This window comes from Sus scrofa, unplaced genomic scaffold, assembly GCF_000003025.6.
Source record: "Sus scrofa isolate TJ Tabasco breed Duroc unplaced genomic scaffold, Sscrofa11.1 Contig1206, whole genome shotgun sequence".
Taxonomy (NCBI): Eukaryota; Metazoa; Chordata; class Mammalia; order Artiodactyla; family Suidae; genus Sus; species Sus scrofa.
The window spans coordinates 187,212-204,212 of NW_018084833.1; the positions used below are offsets into that span (position 1 = coordinate 187,212).

The window sequence follows — 17,001 nt, forward strand, 5'->3', positions numbered from 1 at the left end:
GGAAGATACTTCCCTGAAGAAGGTACACGAGTGGCAAATAAGCATGAAGAGATGTTTAGTGTCGTCAGGCATTAGGAAGTGCAGGTGAAAACCCCAATGAGACACCTCTGCCCACGCTCAGGATGGCTAAAGTTAAAAACACCAAATACGAGGAGTTCCCATCATGGCGCAGTGGTTAACAAATCCGACTAGGAACCATGAGGTTGCAGGTTCAGTCCCTGCCCTCCCTCAGTGGGTTAAGGATCCAGCATTGCCATGAGCTGTGGTGTAGGTCGCAGACACGGCTCAGATCCTGCGTTGCTGTGGCTCTGGTGTAGGCCAGCGGCTACAGCTCCGATTCGACCTCTAGCCTGGGAACCTCCATATGCCACAGGAGTGGCCCAAGAAATGGCAAAAAGACAAAAAATAAAAATAAAAATAAAAAATAAAACACCAAATACGAGCGAACAGGCAGAAAGACTAGATTCCTCTCACTCTTGGTGAGAATGCAGAAGACGGCAGGCCTCCGGAAGAGCTCCGTTTCTTGAAGAACTAAACATGCCAGGACTATGCAACCCAGACACGGCCCTCGTGAGCGCGTACCTCAGAGAACTGAAAACTCACACGTGCACAGACACGCGTGCACAGATGTGTACAGCAACTTCAGTCATAACAACCCCAAACCGGAGACAAAGCAGCTGCCATTCAACTTCACGCGTGAGTATTAAACACTAGTCTGTCCCCGCCTGAACGCGTCTCAACACCCGTCTCGGATCTTTATGAACCTGTAACAGTGAACACATGCAAACCCAATGATTTGCTCCCGACTGTCCCTTTGAACACAGTCGTCCTCCAGGAAGAAAATCTGGATGAGGCCTGTGACCTCGCGGATAACTCTGGCTAATAGAAAGTTCTGCAGGCACTTCAAGCAGAGAACACAGTCTCATTCAGGAATTAGGTGTCCAGGCCCGGGCGGCAAGACAAGCGACTGACGTGCTGCCCGAGACTGCGGTCCCTAGGCCGGCCGCCGCAGCTGGCCACTCTCAGGGGAGGGGACGCGCCTGGCCCCCCCCCGCCCTCCCCGCCCCCCCAGCACTGCTCCTCCCCCCACCTCGAGCTCAAGGGCGGGGTGGGGGGGAGGCAAGTTCTTCCCGGCACCCTGCTCGCTGTCCTGAGATGCTCCCGGCTCTCCAGGCCTGGCAGGAGTCCACTGCTGACTCAGCCCTCACAGGGCGCTTCTGTGGGTGCTTCCAGGACCCCATCTGGCTCCACTCTTCCAAACCCAGACAAGCCGTCTCTCCTCTCGTCAGAGGACCCGCCCGCCACCAGCGCCAGAGTTTCCGTGGTCGTGGTCGGTCCCTGTTGAGACCCTGTCATTCCCTCCAGTCAGAAGTTCAAAGGGCCTGGCTGTTCAGTCCCCTGGCTCACACCCACTGCCCTCTGCCCCCCTGCGGAGCCAACAGCTCTGCCCTCGCGGTCCCTGGCCCCATGGCTTAAGCTGCCACTCAAGCAGCATATGTCTGAGGGGCTATGCACGCCCCCTGCATCACTGGGTTGGAGGTGAGGGGTTAGGCTGCTTTGCCAAAGAATCCTCTTCAAAAATCCTGTCTGGTTGATGTCAGAGCATGTTTTGCCTCTGTTCTCTTCTAGGAGTTTGATGGTGTCTTGTCTTACATTTAAGTCTTTCAGCCACTGTGAGTTTATTTTTGTGCATGGTGTGAGGGTGTGTTCTAGTTTCACTGATTTGCATGCAGCTGTCCAGGTTTCCCAGCAACACTTGCTGAAAAGACTGTCTTTTTCCCATTTTATATTCTTGCCTCCTTTGTTGAAGATTAATTGACTGTAGGTGTCTGGGTTTATTTCCAGGTTCTCTGTTCTGTTCCATTGGTCTGTCTGTTTTGGTACCAGTACTGCACTGTCTTGATGACTGTGGCTTTGTAATATTGCCTGAAGTCTGGGAGAGTTATGTCCCCTGCTTGGTTTTTGTTCCTCAGGATTGCTTTGACAATTCTGGGTCTTTTGTGGTTCCATATAAATTTTTGGATGGTTTGTTCTAGTTCTGTGAAAAATGTCATAGGTAATTTGATAGGGATTGCATTGAATCTGTAGATGGCTTTGGGTAGTATGGCCATTTTGACAATATTAATTTTTCCAACCCAGGAGCATGGAATATCTTTCCATTTCTTTACATCTTCTTTAATTTCCTTGATTAATGTTTTAGAGTTCTCAGCATATAAGTCCTTTACCTCCTTGGTCAGGTATATTCCCAGGTATTGATTTTTTGAGGTGTAATTTTAAAAGGTACTGTATTTCTGTATTCCTTTTCTAATATTTCGTTGTTAGTATACAGAAATGCGACTGATTTCTGAATGTTAATCTTATATCCTGCTACTTTGCTGAATTTGTTGATCAGTTCAAGTAGTTTTTAAGTTGAGTCCTTAGGGTTTTCTATGTACACTATCATGTCATCCATGAGGTACCACCTCACATCAGTCAGAATGGCCATCATTAATAAGTCCGCAAATAACAAATGCTGGAGAGGGCGTGGAGAAAAGGGAACCCTCCTACACTGTTGGTGGAAATGGAAGCTGGTACAACCACTATGGAAAACTATACAAAGAACCACCATATGACCCAGCAATCCCACTCTTGGGCATATATCCAGACAAAACTTTCCTTAAAAAAGACACATGCACCCACATGTTCATTGCAGCACTATTCACAACAGCCAAGACATGGAAACAACCCAAATGTCCATTGACAAATGATTGGATTAGGAAAATGTGGTATATATACACAATGGAATATTACTCAGCCATAAAAAAAAACCAAAATAATGCCATTTGCATCAACATGGATGGAACTAGAGACTCTCATACTAAGGAAAGTAAGTCAGAAAGAGAAAGACAAATATCATATGATATCACTTATATCTGGAATCTAATATATGGCACAAAGGAAACTTTCCGCAGAAAAGAAAATCATGGACTTGGAGAATAGACTTGTGGTTGCCAAGCAGGAAGGGGAGGGAGTGGGAGGGACTGGGAGCTTGGGGTAAATAGATGCAGAATGTTGCCTTCGGGATGGATTAGCAAGGGGATCCTGCTGTGTGGCACTGGGAACTCTGTCTAGTCACTTATGATGGAACACGTAATGTGAGAAAAAAGAATGTATACATGTATGTGTAACTGGGTCACCATGCTGTGCAGTAGAAAAAATATATATATATAAAGAAATAAAAATTTAAAAAAAAATCCTGTCTGACCTCCAACAGCTGACCCTGTTATCCCTCGGTGTGGAGAGAAGATCCAACCAGCCCTTGGCCACCTGCTCTGGGCCCCTGTCTCTCGGCTCAGGCCGTCACTGATACCTCACTGGGCTCCGAGGCACCATTCCCCAGGGTCTGCGTGTCCAGCTCCAGCCCCCACCAGGCAGGCTCTCCCAATGCCCCCTGACTCGCCAGCCCCTTCCCCCCTCCTCTTTTGTTCCCTCCATTGCCCTTGCCAATCCAGGCCCTTACTTGCTGAACACCTCCTGCCACCACTGTACCTACCGCATCTCAGAGGGCCCAGCACCCAGTGGGTCTCATGGGAACATGTGCTGGGTGAAGCCTCTGTGGCCTTTCCTGACCAGTGCCTCCTTCCCCGGGGTTTGGCTCCCGCCTACCTCTCCCCCCGGGCGCACAGACCCACCCCTCTGAGCCACCCGGGCTGCTGGTGAAGGCCCGCTGGGTACTAAGGGCTGTGGAGGCCTGCGCGAGCAGTCCCCTGTTTGAGTGGAGCTGGCAGGGATGTGGCCAGCTCAGAGCTATTTTTAGGATTCATTTTGTGGAAATTGTTCCCGGATTGGCTGTGGGAGGGAACAGCCAAGCTCCGAATAGTGCCTTTGTCTCCGTGCCTCTTTCCCGCAACCAAGCCCAGCCTGCCATCAGCAGCGACTCCCACTCGGAGGAGGGAGCAGGTACCATGGACCTTGGGCCCCCTGACTCGCCAGCCCCTGCCCCCCTCCTCTTTTGTTCCCTCCATTGCCCTTGCCAATCCAGGCCCTTACTTGCTGAACACCTCCTGCCACCACTGTACTTAACTCCTCACCTGCCATCTGCCTGCTCAACAGGCATTCACCAAGCGCCTGCTGGATGCCAAGCCCCAGATCCACCAGGTCTGCCCAGCCCACGGGCAAGGCACAGAGCAGAGGGCCCAAGTCTGTGCCTCTCCCCCGTCCACCTTCGTGCCAGAAGCACATGGCTGTTAGAGGCGGGGGACCGCAGGGCTCCAGGGGCCCAAGCCCCACCATCCGTGCACAAGTGACAGGTTCACACCAAAGCACCTGGTACTGCAGGTGCTCCTCAAGCCACCCCCCCACCCCCCCGGCCGCCACGGCACCTGAGCTGGCCGCCCAAAGCAGAGTAGTGCACCAGCCTGACCCACAGCCAGACCTTCCAGTCCTCCTGCTACACGGGCACTTCTTTCTCCACTTCCTTCTCACTCAACTGTCCTCCCGCCCTGGCAGCGCACAGGACTCCAGTGGCAGAAGGGAGCTCTGCGGAGGGGGAGGGGAGGGGAGGGGGTCATCACACACAAAAGACACAGAGGTCCGCCTGGGAGTCGATGCCAGAGTCCCTAGAAGAGCCCCAGGTGGAGGGAGGCAGGAGTGAGAGAGTCAGGAGGAAACCCCGAGGGCCTACCCCCCTGGGATGGGCCGGCGTCCTCACGACAGGGAAGATCGGAGCAAACAGCACCAGGCAGACTCCACGGGAAGCAAACAAACACAGGAGACGCCAGGGCCCACGGCAAGAGCCCCCGCGCCGTCCGGCAAGCGTCCCTGAGCCTCAGCCCTGCCCCTCACACATTCGCCAGGCAGCCGCCTGCCAGCCTCAGGGCCCAGGGGCAACTAGCCAGCCTCTCCACACCTCACTCCCACCCTCTGCGCCACAGGGTCCTTGACCGAGGCCAGGGGACAATGGGAGCAGAGCTCGTCACACAGGGACACACGCATCTTCACAGCAGGAACAGGAGCCCCTTCTCGCACACGTTTTCCTTCCCGACTCCGCCACCCGGCCCTCAGCTTCACTCTCCTAGAAGCTGTCCCAGAGATTCCAGGACCTGGGTCGAGGATACGAGTCGAGGCTGATCAGAGAGGGCCCCTTGGTGAACCATCTGAAGGGTGCCTGCTTTCCACCCTGGGGGACAGGAAGCCGCCAGGCTGGACGGAAGCGCCGCCCCCCCAGGAGCCGCAGGGCCAAGACGCAGCTCACGTTGTAGAGGATGTCGGTCCAGCCCTCCATGGTGATGCACTGGAACACCGTCAGGATGGCAAACAGGATATTGTCAAAGTTGGTGATGCCGAAGTTGGGTCCCGGCCAGTACTCCCGGCACTCTGTGTCGCCCTCGCACAGCCGGGCGGGGGCCTCCTTGCCACAGGGGAAGTCGCCCACTGGCTCTGCATCTGTGAGGAGCAGAACGAAGCACAGGCTGAGCTCAGAAATGCCAAGCTCTGCACCTCCTGCCGGGACCACTGGGCCCTCGAGACCTCCTCACGGGGGGCAGGGATTAGGCACCACCAGAAGCCCCCTGAGCTTCCTCCCCCCGCACCGGCTCTGTCCTCTCGCCTGAAGTCAGCCTCCGCCTACCCCAAGACCTAGCCTCTCGGGAAGTACTGATCCCGCTGGAAGCTGCCCACCGCTACTCAGACATGCTCAGGACACATTCATCTTAAAATCAGAAACAACAAACTTCTAACCTCTTCCCACCCCTGCCACCCCGACTCTCTCCCTCCCAGCCAAACCTCCGCACAGACGCCCCTGTGTGCAGATGCTCGTCGCTTTGGAGCCAGAACCAAGTCTTTAAAGGGAAAGCTCTGAAAACGAACAACACAGTATGATGTTCGTGGAACATTTCAGGGCATTTAAGAAAATTCCTCTTTATTTCCAGTTTGAAGAGGCTTTTAAAATTATGAATAATTTAAACTTTAATAAAAGCTTTTCTGAATTTATTGAGCTCACAAAGGTTTTCTCCTTTAATGTGGCTGCAGCTTAAGACACAAACCTTAGTGGCACCCTTAACTCCTCCCTTTCTCTTATTCCTTGTGCAACCACCCAGAAACCCCTGCTGGCCCAGCAGGCCTCTCCGCAAAATGTACCTAGAACGTGACCTGTTCTACCTGCCAACAGCTTGGCCAAGCCGCCATCTCTGCTGAACTGAGACTTGAGTCTCCACTTCTCTGAGTTTGCCTCCCAGAGCAGCCAGGACAATCAGACAACACCACTCCTCATTCAAAGCCCCCACTTTTCTCAGAATAAGATTCAGAATCCCGCCCCGGCCCCGAGCCACCTGACATCCCCTCTGCCCTCACGGCTCCTCACGCCAGACTTTTGTACCTGCTATTCCTTGTAGGTGGAGCTTTCTGCCAGGCAGCCACAGAGCGCTCCCTCTCACCCCCTTCTGATCACTAACCAATTGTCACCTTGGCAGAGAGGCCTCCCCAGGCTACTCTCTGTGAAGCAGGCCCCAAGTTATTCTATTTCAAACACCTTCTTGTTTCCTTCCTAGAAGTCACTGTTATCTGTGACTACTTTATGTCTTTGTGTGCATCCAATTATTGTCTATAGCCACCTCCTCTGCCTGGCACGTAGAAGGCCCTCCCAGTGCATATCTCCTGGATGAATGAGTTTGCAGTCCTCATCCGAGTCCGAGGCATGCTGCCAGGTCTCACCTGTGCTGTTGGGGAAACAGGCCTTGTGGAATTTGCCCATGTAGAACTCGAGGCCAATGATGGCGAACATGAGGATGGCAAAGAAGAGCAGCAGCCCGATCTGCAGGAGCGGAACCATGGCCTTCATGATGGACTTGAGCACCACCTGCAAACCTGGGGGCAGAGCAGACAACGTAGGGCAGGTCAGAGAGCAGTGGGCAGAGCAGGGCGTGGGGTGGGGGTATCGACAGAACAGCAAGCACCTGGGAGGCAGGGCTGAGTCCTGGCAAGGTGTTGGGGACAGAACAGGAAGGGGTGGAGAAGCAAGAAGTCTTGGGGGAAGGAGCACAGAACAGTGAGTGCTTGCATGGGGCAGAGCAGAGAGTCCCTGGGGTCGGGGACAAAGCATAGGGTCTTGGGGGGAAGTAGACTGAGCAGTGCCCCAGTTAGGGAGAGGAGCAGTGTGTAGAGGTGTCAGAATGAAGTTCAGGTGGAGAGTATGGGCTGGTGAGACCTGCGAGTCTATGGAGGGCTCAGCAAAAGCACAGAGTCCTAGAGGAAATATGAGGGAATACTGGGCACTGAGAGCAGGGGATCCTGGGAGGGAAGAGCAGGGGATCCTGGGAGGGAAGAGCAGGGGATCCTAGGAGGGAAGAGCAGAGGATTCTGGGAGGGAAGAGCAGGGGATCCTGGGAGGGAAGAGCAGAGGATCTTGGGAGGGAAGAGCAGGGGATCAAGCAGGGGATCCTGGGAGGGAAGAGCAGGGGATCCTGGGAGGGAAGAGCAGGGGATCCTGGGAGGGAAGAGCAGGGGATCGAGCAGGGGATCCTGGGAGGGAAGAGCAGGGGATCCTGGGAGGGAAGAGCAGAGGATCCTGGGAGGGAAGAGCAGGGGATCCTGGGAGGGAAGAGCAGGGGATCCTGGGAGGGAAGAGCAGGGGATCCTGGGAGGGAAGAGCAGAGGATCTTGGGAGGGAAGAGCAGGGGATCGAGCAGGGGATCCTGGGAGGGAAGAGCAGGGGATCCTGGGAGGGAAGAGCAGGGGATCGAGCAGGGGATCCTGGGAGGGAAGAGCAGGGGATCCTGGGAGGGAAGAGCAGGGGATCCTGGGAGGGAAGAGCAGGGGATCTTGGGAGGGAAGAGGAGGAGATCCTGGGAGCTAAGAATCGGGGATTCTGAGAGACCCACTCCTCAGGGAAAATAAAGGAGGGGGCCTGCTCCCTGGGGGTGTTTTAACACAACCGTAGGGCCAAAGGAACTGGGCCCCGAGAGTATGAGTACGTCCAGGCCAAAGAAGCTGGGCAGAGAGGGCGGCACCCCACTGCCCCGCCTTCCAGCCTCACCCAGGCTCCTGGGGACAGGCCTGAGCCTCTGCCTGGCAGGGTCTTGGGGCAGAACAGGGAGCCAACCAGCGGTCCTCCCTGGAGTGGCCTTGGGTGACACAGCCCCAGGCCCTGCCGCCTGAGCCCCAAGGGAAACCCAACTTCCACTGGCCTGGAGGCACAGGGGCCTGGGTGGTCACCGTCTCTCAGGACGGCCCTGACACCTGCCACTCTCGCGTGGCCTCCTGAGCACCCGGCCCTGGAGCACATCTTAACTTGGTCATAGCTCCCAGCAGCCTGGCCCAGCCTCGGCCAAGACAGGTAGTCCTCTGCACACTCTGAAGATTTTCTCAGGCATCCTGTCCCACCACCTCCGTCAACCTCCCTTCAGTCTTTTAACCCCAGAAAAAGAAGCAAAGAGCTAGAAATACAGCAGAGGGTTTGAGGAGCAGACCTGCCATGTAGGGAAGCCAAGTTACCCTCTGGGCTTTCATGGAGATGGGAGAGACTGGAGCAGGGCTGCTCCCCCTACCTCCCCCGCACCCCAACCCCACCTTGTCTTCGTGCCTGGTTCCCCAGGGCCAAGGGCAGCAAACCCAGAGTCACCAAGGCCAAAGGGCCCACCACTTAGGGCCTAACTGTGGCCATGGCAGGGGTGCAGGCAAGGTCAGTGTCCAGGTAGGCTGGGCCTGACTGCTTTCGCCAGACTCACTTGGAATCCCAGACACCAGCTTAAGGGGCCTCAGCACCCGCACGGCCCGCAGGGTCCGCAGGTCAAAGTCAGTGCCAGCTGTGGCAAGGATCCTGGCAGGAACAAAGAGAAGTCAGGAATTAAGGGTTTCTGCAACCAGTTGAGGAGAGGGCACACCCCTCCCGCCACCCAAGTCCTATCTTCCAAGAGCAGCGACACCTTTGTGGCTGTGCTCCCCACTGTTCAAGCACAGGGCTGGCAAAGCTTCAGGGGTAGGGGCCGTGCCAGGCAGGGGAGGGCAGGAAATGAATTCAGATTCCCCACCAGTCATGTTAGGGATGGGTGTTACCAGCATGACCACCCCTCCAGGCATGAAAGGACACTTGGTCTCTGGCCCCTGGCCTGGCCTTGAATCTGTCCTCCAGTTGAGCCCAAGCCTGAACCATGTCCCCAGCCAACCATAACTGCACTCCAGACTGCCTCATGAGAGGAGGTGACAGTGGGTGTGGGAGTAAAATGGAGCTTGAGGGACTTCAGAGCAGGTACCACGTGTACCCTGACTCACTTTACTACAGGAAAATGTGGGACTGAAGAGCAGGGAAGGCGAGCACAGGGCTCAGAAGACTCAGAAGAAACATCAGACTCAGTTCCATTAGCGTAAGAACATACCCCAGTCTCTCCCACTTAAAACAACACAGAAAATCCCCTATCTGCCTCTCATCCCATACACACTCTGTTCCCTTCACTCCCAGGCTCAGTGAGGGTCAGTCTTCTGCTCCCCGCTGCCTACCTCCCACCTCTCTTAGGCTTTGTCCAACTGCATGCTCAGCCCCACCACTCCACTGAGATGTTGTGTCAAGACTTCGCGCCAATTCCAATAGTAAGTCTCCTTCTAGAAATGGTTTCTTCCCTTGCTCATTCATTGGTCAACCCTCTAATTCTCCTCTTAACACCCTGGGATTCTCTTCCAGGCCTTTGGCGGCTTTGCTTCCTCTATCAGACTCAAACGCTGGATGCCTCGCAAATTATACCATATAGGGTCCACCAGATAGCTCTGATTGATTATTACTCTCTAATTAATATCTTTAACTCAAATCGGGAACCACAGGCTCATACATACATCCAACTGCTGTTTTTTCGGCTGCACCCATTGCAGGCGGGAGTTCCCAGGCCAGGGATCGAAACTGCACCACAGCAGTGACTACATCAGACCCTTAACCTCTACGGTACCAAGGAACCCCTCAACTGCCTTTTTAGCCCTTCCACTTGGAGAGTAAAAAAAAAAAAAAAAGCATATCAAATATTAATAAAACTGAACAATTATTTGTTAAATTTTAAAATCATATAATATGTGATAAGCAAATATTGTAAAATATAAATATTTAATACGTAAATATTAAAACATGTACTTTTTTTTTTTTTTTTGATTTTTGCTATTTCTTGGGCCGCTCCCGCGGCATATGGAGGTTCCCAGGCTAGGGGTCCAATCGGAGCTGTAGCCACCAGCCTACGCCAGAGCCACAGCAACGCAGGATCCGAGCCGCGTCTGCAACCTACACCACAGCTCACGGCAACGCCGGATCCTTAACCCACTGAGCAAGGGCAGGGATCGAACCCGCAACCTCATGGTTCCTAGTCGGATTCGTTAACCACTGCGCCACGATGGGAACTCCAAAACATGTACTTTTTAAAGTTAAGAGTTGTTACATCATGGTGTCTAAAGAACTTTTTTGTTTTTGTTTTGTTTTGGCCGTGGCATACAGGGGCTTGATGTGGGGTCAAAGTTCCCAGACCAGGGATTAAACCCAGGTTGCTACAGAGATGACACTGTAGAATCCTAACCACTACACCAACAGAGAACTCCCAAGAACTTTTTATTCCTTTTTTTTTTTTTTGGCTGCCCCACGTCATATGGAGGTCCCAGGACAGTGATCGAATCCGAGCCTAAGTCCCAACCTAAGCCACAGCTGGATCCTTAACCCACTGTGCCAGGCTGGAGATTGAACCCGCATCCCAGCACTCCCAAATGCCACCAATCCCATTGCACCACTGTAGGAGCTCCAGAACTTATTATTCTTTTTTCCAGTCTTACTCCTTCCCCAACATTCCCCCTTCTCAGTGAATAGCACTGGTCACCTGTTTATAAGGCAGAACTAAGGCTTCGTCTCTGACTCCTCTCGCTACTGTCCTCCACACCCAATTCACCAACAGTCCTACTGGCTTTACCTTTACAAGAATTAAAAAGGATTTAACCTTTTCTTTCCCTCCTCTGAGTACATGGCATTAAGGAATAAAATTTGAGATGTAGCTGGAGTTAAAAAAATAAGATAAAATGGGAGAAGAGAAAAGAAGGGCAACAATAAAATCTATTCAAACCAAAATTCCATAGCACACAAGAAAATCTAATTCTAAAAAAAAAAAAAAAGGAGTTCCCGTCGTGGCACAGTGGTAAACGAATCCGACTAGGAACCATGAGGTTGTGGGTTCGATCCTTGGCCTTGCTCAGTGGGTTAAGGATCCAGCATTGCCGTGAGCTGTGGTGTAGGTTGCAGACATGGCTCAGATCCTGCGTTGCTGTGGCTCTGGCGTAGGCTGGCGGCTACAGCTCTGATTCAACCCCTAGCCTGGGAAACCTCCATATGCCACGGGAGCCACCCAAGAAATAGCAAAAAGACAAAAAAAAAAAAAAAAAAAAAAAAAAAAGACAAAAAAGAAAATCTAATTCTAAGAGTAATATTTATCTATTAAAATCAACTATTGCACATAGGAATAAAGTGACCTAAAGAGACAAAAGACCTGTACACTGAAAACTATAGGACACTGAAGAAAGAAATCAAAGATGACAAAAACAGATGGAAAGATATACCATGCTTTTTTTTTTCTTTTCTTTTTTCTTTTTTTTGCTTTTTAGGGCCGCACCCACCACATATGGAGATTCCCAGGCTAGGGGTCCAATTGGAGCCATAGCTTCCATCCTATGTCACAGCCACAGCAATGCCAGATCTGAGCCGCATCTGCGACCCACATCACAGTTCACAGCAATGCCAGAGCCTTAACCCATTGAGAGAGATCAGGGATTGAACCCATGACCTCATGATTCCTAGTCAGATTTATTTCTGCTGCACCACAATGGGAACTCCAGATATACTACACTCTTGGATTAGAAGAATTGATATTGTCAAAATGACTATACTACCTAAGGCAACTGACAGATTCAGTGCAATCCCTATTAAATTACCAGTGGCATTTTCACAGTACTAAAGCAAAAAATTTTTAAATTTATATGGAAACACAAAAGACCACAAATAGCAAAAGCAATCTTGAGAAAGAAAAACAGAGCTGGAGGAATCAGGTTTCCTGACTTCAGATTGTACCACGAAGCTACAATCATCAAAACAGTATGGTACTGGCAAAAAACAGAAATACAAATCAACAGAACAGGATAGAAAGGCCAGAAATAAACCTATGTACATATGGTCAATTAATCTATGACAAAGAAGGCAAGAATATACAATGGTGGAAAGACAGTCTCTTTAATAAGTGGCACTGGGAAAACTGGACAGACACATGTACAGAATAAAATTAGAACATTCTCTTACACCATACAGAAAAATTAAAGATCTAATTGTAAGGCTGGATACTATAAAACTCTCAGAGAAAAATACAGGCAGAACACTATTTGACATGAAGCAATCTTTTTTGATTCATCTCCTGGAGTAATAAAAATAAAAACAAAAATAAACAAATGAGACCTAATTAAACTTAAAAGCTTTTGTACAGCAAAGGGAACCATTTAAAAGAAAAAGACAACACGCAGAATAGGAGAAAATCTTTGCAAATGAAGCAACCACAGGGGATTCGTCTCCAAAATTTACAAACCTCTCATACTGTTTTATATCAAAAAAACCAAACAACCCAATTAAAAATGGGCAGAAGATCTAGACATTTCTCCTAAGAAGACAGATAGCCCAAGAACACAAGAAAAGATGTTCAACATCACTGATTATTAGAGAAATTCAAGTCAAAACTACAATGAGGTTTCACCTCACACCAGTCAGAATGACCATCATCAAAAAATCTACAAATAGGAGTTTCCACTGTGGTGCAATGGGCTTGACAATGTCTCTGCAGTTCAATCCCCAGCCTGGTGAAGTGGGTTAAGGACCCGGCGTTGCTGCAACTGTGGCATAAATTCAGACTCTGGCTCTTATTCGATCTCTGGCCTAGGAACTCCAGATGCTGCAGGGGGGCCAAAAAAAGGAAAAATGTACAAATACTAAATGCCAGAGAGGGCATGGAGAACAGGGGCCCTCCTACAGGGCGGGCAGGAATGTACACTGGTGAAACCATTAAGGAGGACAGCATAGGGTTTCCTTAAAAAACAGAGACCTACCATATGGTCCAGCAATCCCACTGCTGGGCATATATCCAGAGAAAACCACGCTTTGAAAAGATCCACGCACCCCAATGTTCACTGCATTCACCTAGAAATGGCGTGAGGAAGTGCGGACCGTCAAGCATGGAAAGAAAGCAGTAAGGAGTTCTCACCGTGGCTCAGCGGTAACAGCCCAGCCAGGATCCTTGAGGATGTGGGTTTGACCCTGGGCTCAATCCTCGGCCTCGCTCAGTGGGTTAAGAACCAATGTTGTCATGAGCTGCGGTGTAGGTCACAGACGTGGGTCAGGCCTAGCATTGCTGCGGCCGTGGTGTAGCCCAGGAGCTATAGCTCTGATTTGACTCCTAGCCTGGGAACTTCCATATGCCATGGGTGTGGCCCTAAAAAAACAAAGAGAAAGAAAGAAGGAAGGAAAGAAAGAGGGAAGGAAGGGAGGAAGAAAGAAGTAAAGGCTACCAGAAAGAAGAGACAAAATATCTAAAAAGAAAGAATAATTAAAAGTAGAGGAAAACCTCACCTCAGCAAAAAAAATATTCTAGGAGACAATTAAGTAATACCTTCAAAAAGCAGCTGAAAAATAATTGAAATCTCAGAACTTTTTTTCTTTTCTTTTCTTTTCTTTTTTTTTCTTTTTTTTGTCTTTTTAGGGCCACACCTGCAGCATATGGAGGTTCCTAGGCTAGGGGTCCAATCAGAGCTGTAGCTGCTGGCCTACACCACAGCCACAGCAACACCAGATCCGAGCCGGGTCTGCAACTTACACCACAGCTCACGGCCACACCGGATCCTTAATCCACTGAGCAAGGCCAGGGATCAAACCCGCAACCTCATGGTTCCTAGTCAGATTTGTTTCCACTGCCCCATGACGGGAACTCCAAATCTCAGAACTCTACATCCAGCTAAACTGTCATAAAGAGTAAGAGCAAAATAAACATATTTTCAGAGATAAAATAAGCCATCACCCAGATCCTCAGTAAAACAAGATGGAAACCGCACCCAAAGGGAAAGCACTGAGAGCAACAGTGGGCACAGGAAATAACTTTTTTTTTTTTGCCATTTCTTAGGCCGCTCCTGTGGCATATGGAGGTTCCCAGGCTAGGGGCTGAATCAGAGCTGTAGCCACCGGCCTACACCACAGCCACAGCAACGCGGGATCCGAGCTGTGTCTGCAACCTACACCACAGCTCAGGGCAACGCTGGATCCTTTACCCACTGAGCAAGGCCAGGGATCGAACCTGCAACCTCATGGTTCCTAGTCAGATTCGTTAACCACTGCGCCACAAGGGGAGCTCCAGAAATAATTTAAAAGTATAATTTTTATTATAATTATTTGTGGAGTTTTTAAAATTATGATATCCAACTTTTCATTATTGTTTGTATTTACTAACAACCTAGGCAATAATAAAAATATTTACAGAAGGGGTTATTCCATCCGTAGTTGCATCAAATCATTTTTCACTGCATTGGGCCAGAGGATGGCAAACATTTTCTGTAAAGGGCATTAGTAAATCTATAAGCTTCGTGAGTCATAAGATCTCTGTCACAGCCACTCGGTTCGGCCTTAGTAGCATAAAAGCAGCCACAGATAGGGAGTTCCCTCCGTGGCTCAGTGGTTAACGAACCCAAGTAGGATCCACGAGGATGCAGGTTCTATCTCTGGCCTCGCTCAAGGGGTTGGGGATCTGGCATTGCCATGAGCTGTGGTGTAGGTCCCCGATGCGGCTCAGATCCCTGAGTTGCTTTGGCTGTGGTGTAGGCTGCCAGCTGTAGCTTCGATTCCACCCCTACCTAGCCTGGGAACTTTCATATGCCATGGGTGTGACCCTAAAAAGCCAAAAAAAAAAAAAAAAAAAAAAAAGCAGCCACAGATAGTGTGTAAATGAATGGACAAGGCTGTGTTCCAGTAAAACTTTATTTATAAACACAGGTTGCCAGATACATGGGCTGCAGTTTTCTCTCGTCTTAGAAAAATGTATAGTTATGAATATATGTTTAAAATGTTAAGGACTTCCAGTAAACGCATAGAAATAGAGTCTATTTTAAAACCAGCAGAGAGGAAAAAGATGTGTATGGAACAGGTAATATAGAACATTTGGTAAAGCTACAGAGGTCAGAAAAAGACTCCCCCCAAAAAGGCAAAGAAAGAATATAAAGAGAAAACACAAAATAATATATTAGAATTAAGTCCTAATACATAAGTAATCATAAAAAATATAAATGAATTTTAACTTCCTATTGAATCATAGATTATTAGATTGGGGCTTTTGAAAGTCCAACTATATGCTACTTACAAAAGATACATCTGAAAAAATACAGAAATGTTGAAAATAAATAGATTTTTAAAAATATACTAAGTAAATGCTACAGAAAAGGAAGTTGATATAGTAATATTAAAGACAAAATATAATTTAAAGCAAAAAAAAAATGCTAAGTCTAAAGAGAGATATAATGTATAATATTGAAAGAAAAATTATACCAAGAAATACAATCATCATTTTCATGCACCCAATCTCATAAACACAAAACAGATTTTTTTAAAAATGAAAATTCCTCCAACATAGTGAAAGATTCTAAAAAAGCTCTGATCAGAATTTGAAAGACAAAATACCAAAATTTAGTAAGGCTACACAAGACTAGAACAGAATTAGCATCCTTGGTCCATCACATTGTTCTAATCTTCTGCATCCTCCATGTGAAAGATCGATATCTAGCTATCATTTATCCATCCACCTGTCAAAATCTGCTCCTGACAAGTGGAGAATATATACACCTTTGGAGAACAGGGGAATAGCCTTGAAAATATCCTGCATCACAAAGGAAGCCTCAGCAAATTTCACAAAATTCGTAACATGTATTATTGCACTTTTAACCCCAATGAAATTAAATAAACGCACTACTATAAAACACTTTAAAAGAAAATTTACATTATAGAAAGCTTCAAAATACACAACTAAATAACTCATTAATTAAAGAAGTAGAACTTACCAAATATTTAGAACTCATCAACAACGAACTATATAGTAAAATGTGCAAGATTCAGGCAAGGTGATGCTTTAGGGGAAATTCATAAACATAATTGATTTTACTACTCTTATTTTTATTTTATCTTTTGTCTTTTTAGGGCCACACCCACAGTGTATGGAGGTTCCCAGGCTAAAGGTCTAATCACTGTCACAGCTGCTGGCCTGCACCACAGCCACAGCAACACCGGGTCCTTAACCCACTGAGCGAGGCCGGGGATCGAACATGTGTCCTCATGGATGCCAGTCAGATTCGTTTCCACTGAGCCACAGCAGGAACTCTGATTTTGTTTTTTTAAAGATTAAAAATAAATAAACCAAGCATCGCTATGTCTCAAGAATCTTTTAAAAAAGGAATAGCATGGAGTTCCCATTGTGGCTCAGCAGTAATGAACCCGACTAGTATCCACGAGGATGCAGGTTCAATCCTGGCCTCACTCAGGGGGTTAAGGATCCAGCATTGCTGTGAGCTGTTGGTGTAGGTCACAGACGCAGCATGGATTCCGCACTGCGTGGCTGTGGTGTAGGCTGGCAGCTGTAGCTCCGATTCAACCCCAGCCTGGGAACCTCCACATGCCCTGAACCCTCGACAGTCCTTCTCACGCTCCTAAACTCTCTGGCTCTTGGAAGAGCCCAGTCCCTTTAAAGGGATCACCTGATAAGGTCAGTCCCACCCAAAGACTCTCTCTTTTGGTTGGCTCGTAATCAAATGATTCGTAAACTACTCACAGGAGAGATGCCTGTACAGGTGTGCATCTTAGAATTTGGGGGCCATCTTAGAATTTCTGGCTTCCAAGACACTTTACAAGAACTAATACGGGGAGTTCCTATCGTGGTGCAGTGGAAACAAATCTGACTAGTACCCATGAGGACACGGGTTTGCTCTCTGGCTTCACTCAGTGGG

General features: G+C 49.1%; 1 protein-coding gene across 1 annotated transcript in view; it reads right to left on the minus strand.

Annotated features, from left to right (window-relative positions):
* Window positions 1-17,001, minus strand: part of CACNA1B (calcium voltage-gated channel subunit alpha1 B) — a 194,319-nt gene that overhangs the window by 154,092 nt on the left and 23,226 nt on the right. The window contains 3 exon segments of the mRNA XM_021081036.1: window positions 5,234-5,424; window positions 6,691-6,843; window positions 8,703-8,794. Coding sequence (XP_020936695.1) covers window positions 5,234-5,424; window positions 6,691-6,843; window positions 8,703-8,794 — 436 coding nt within the window.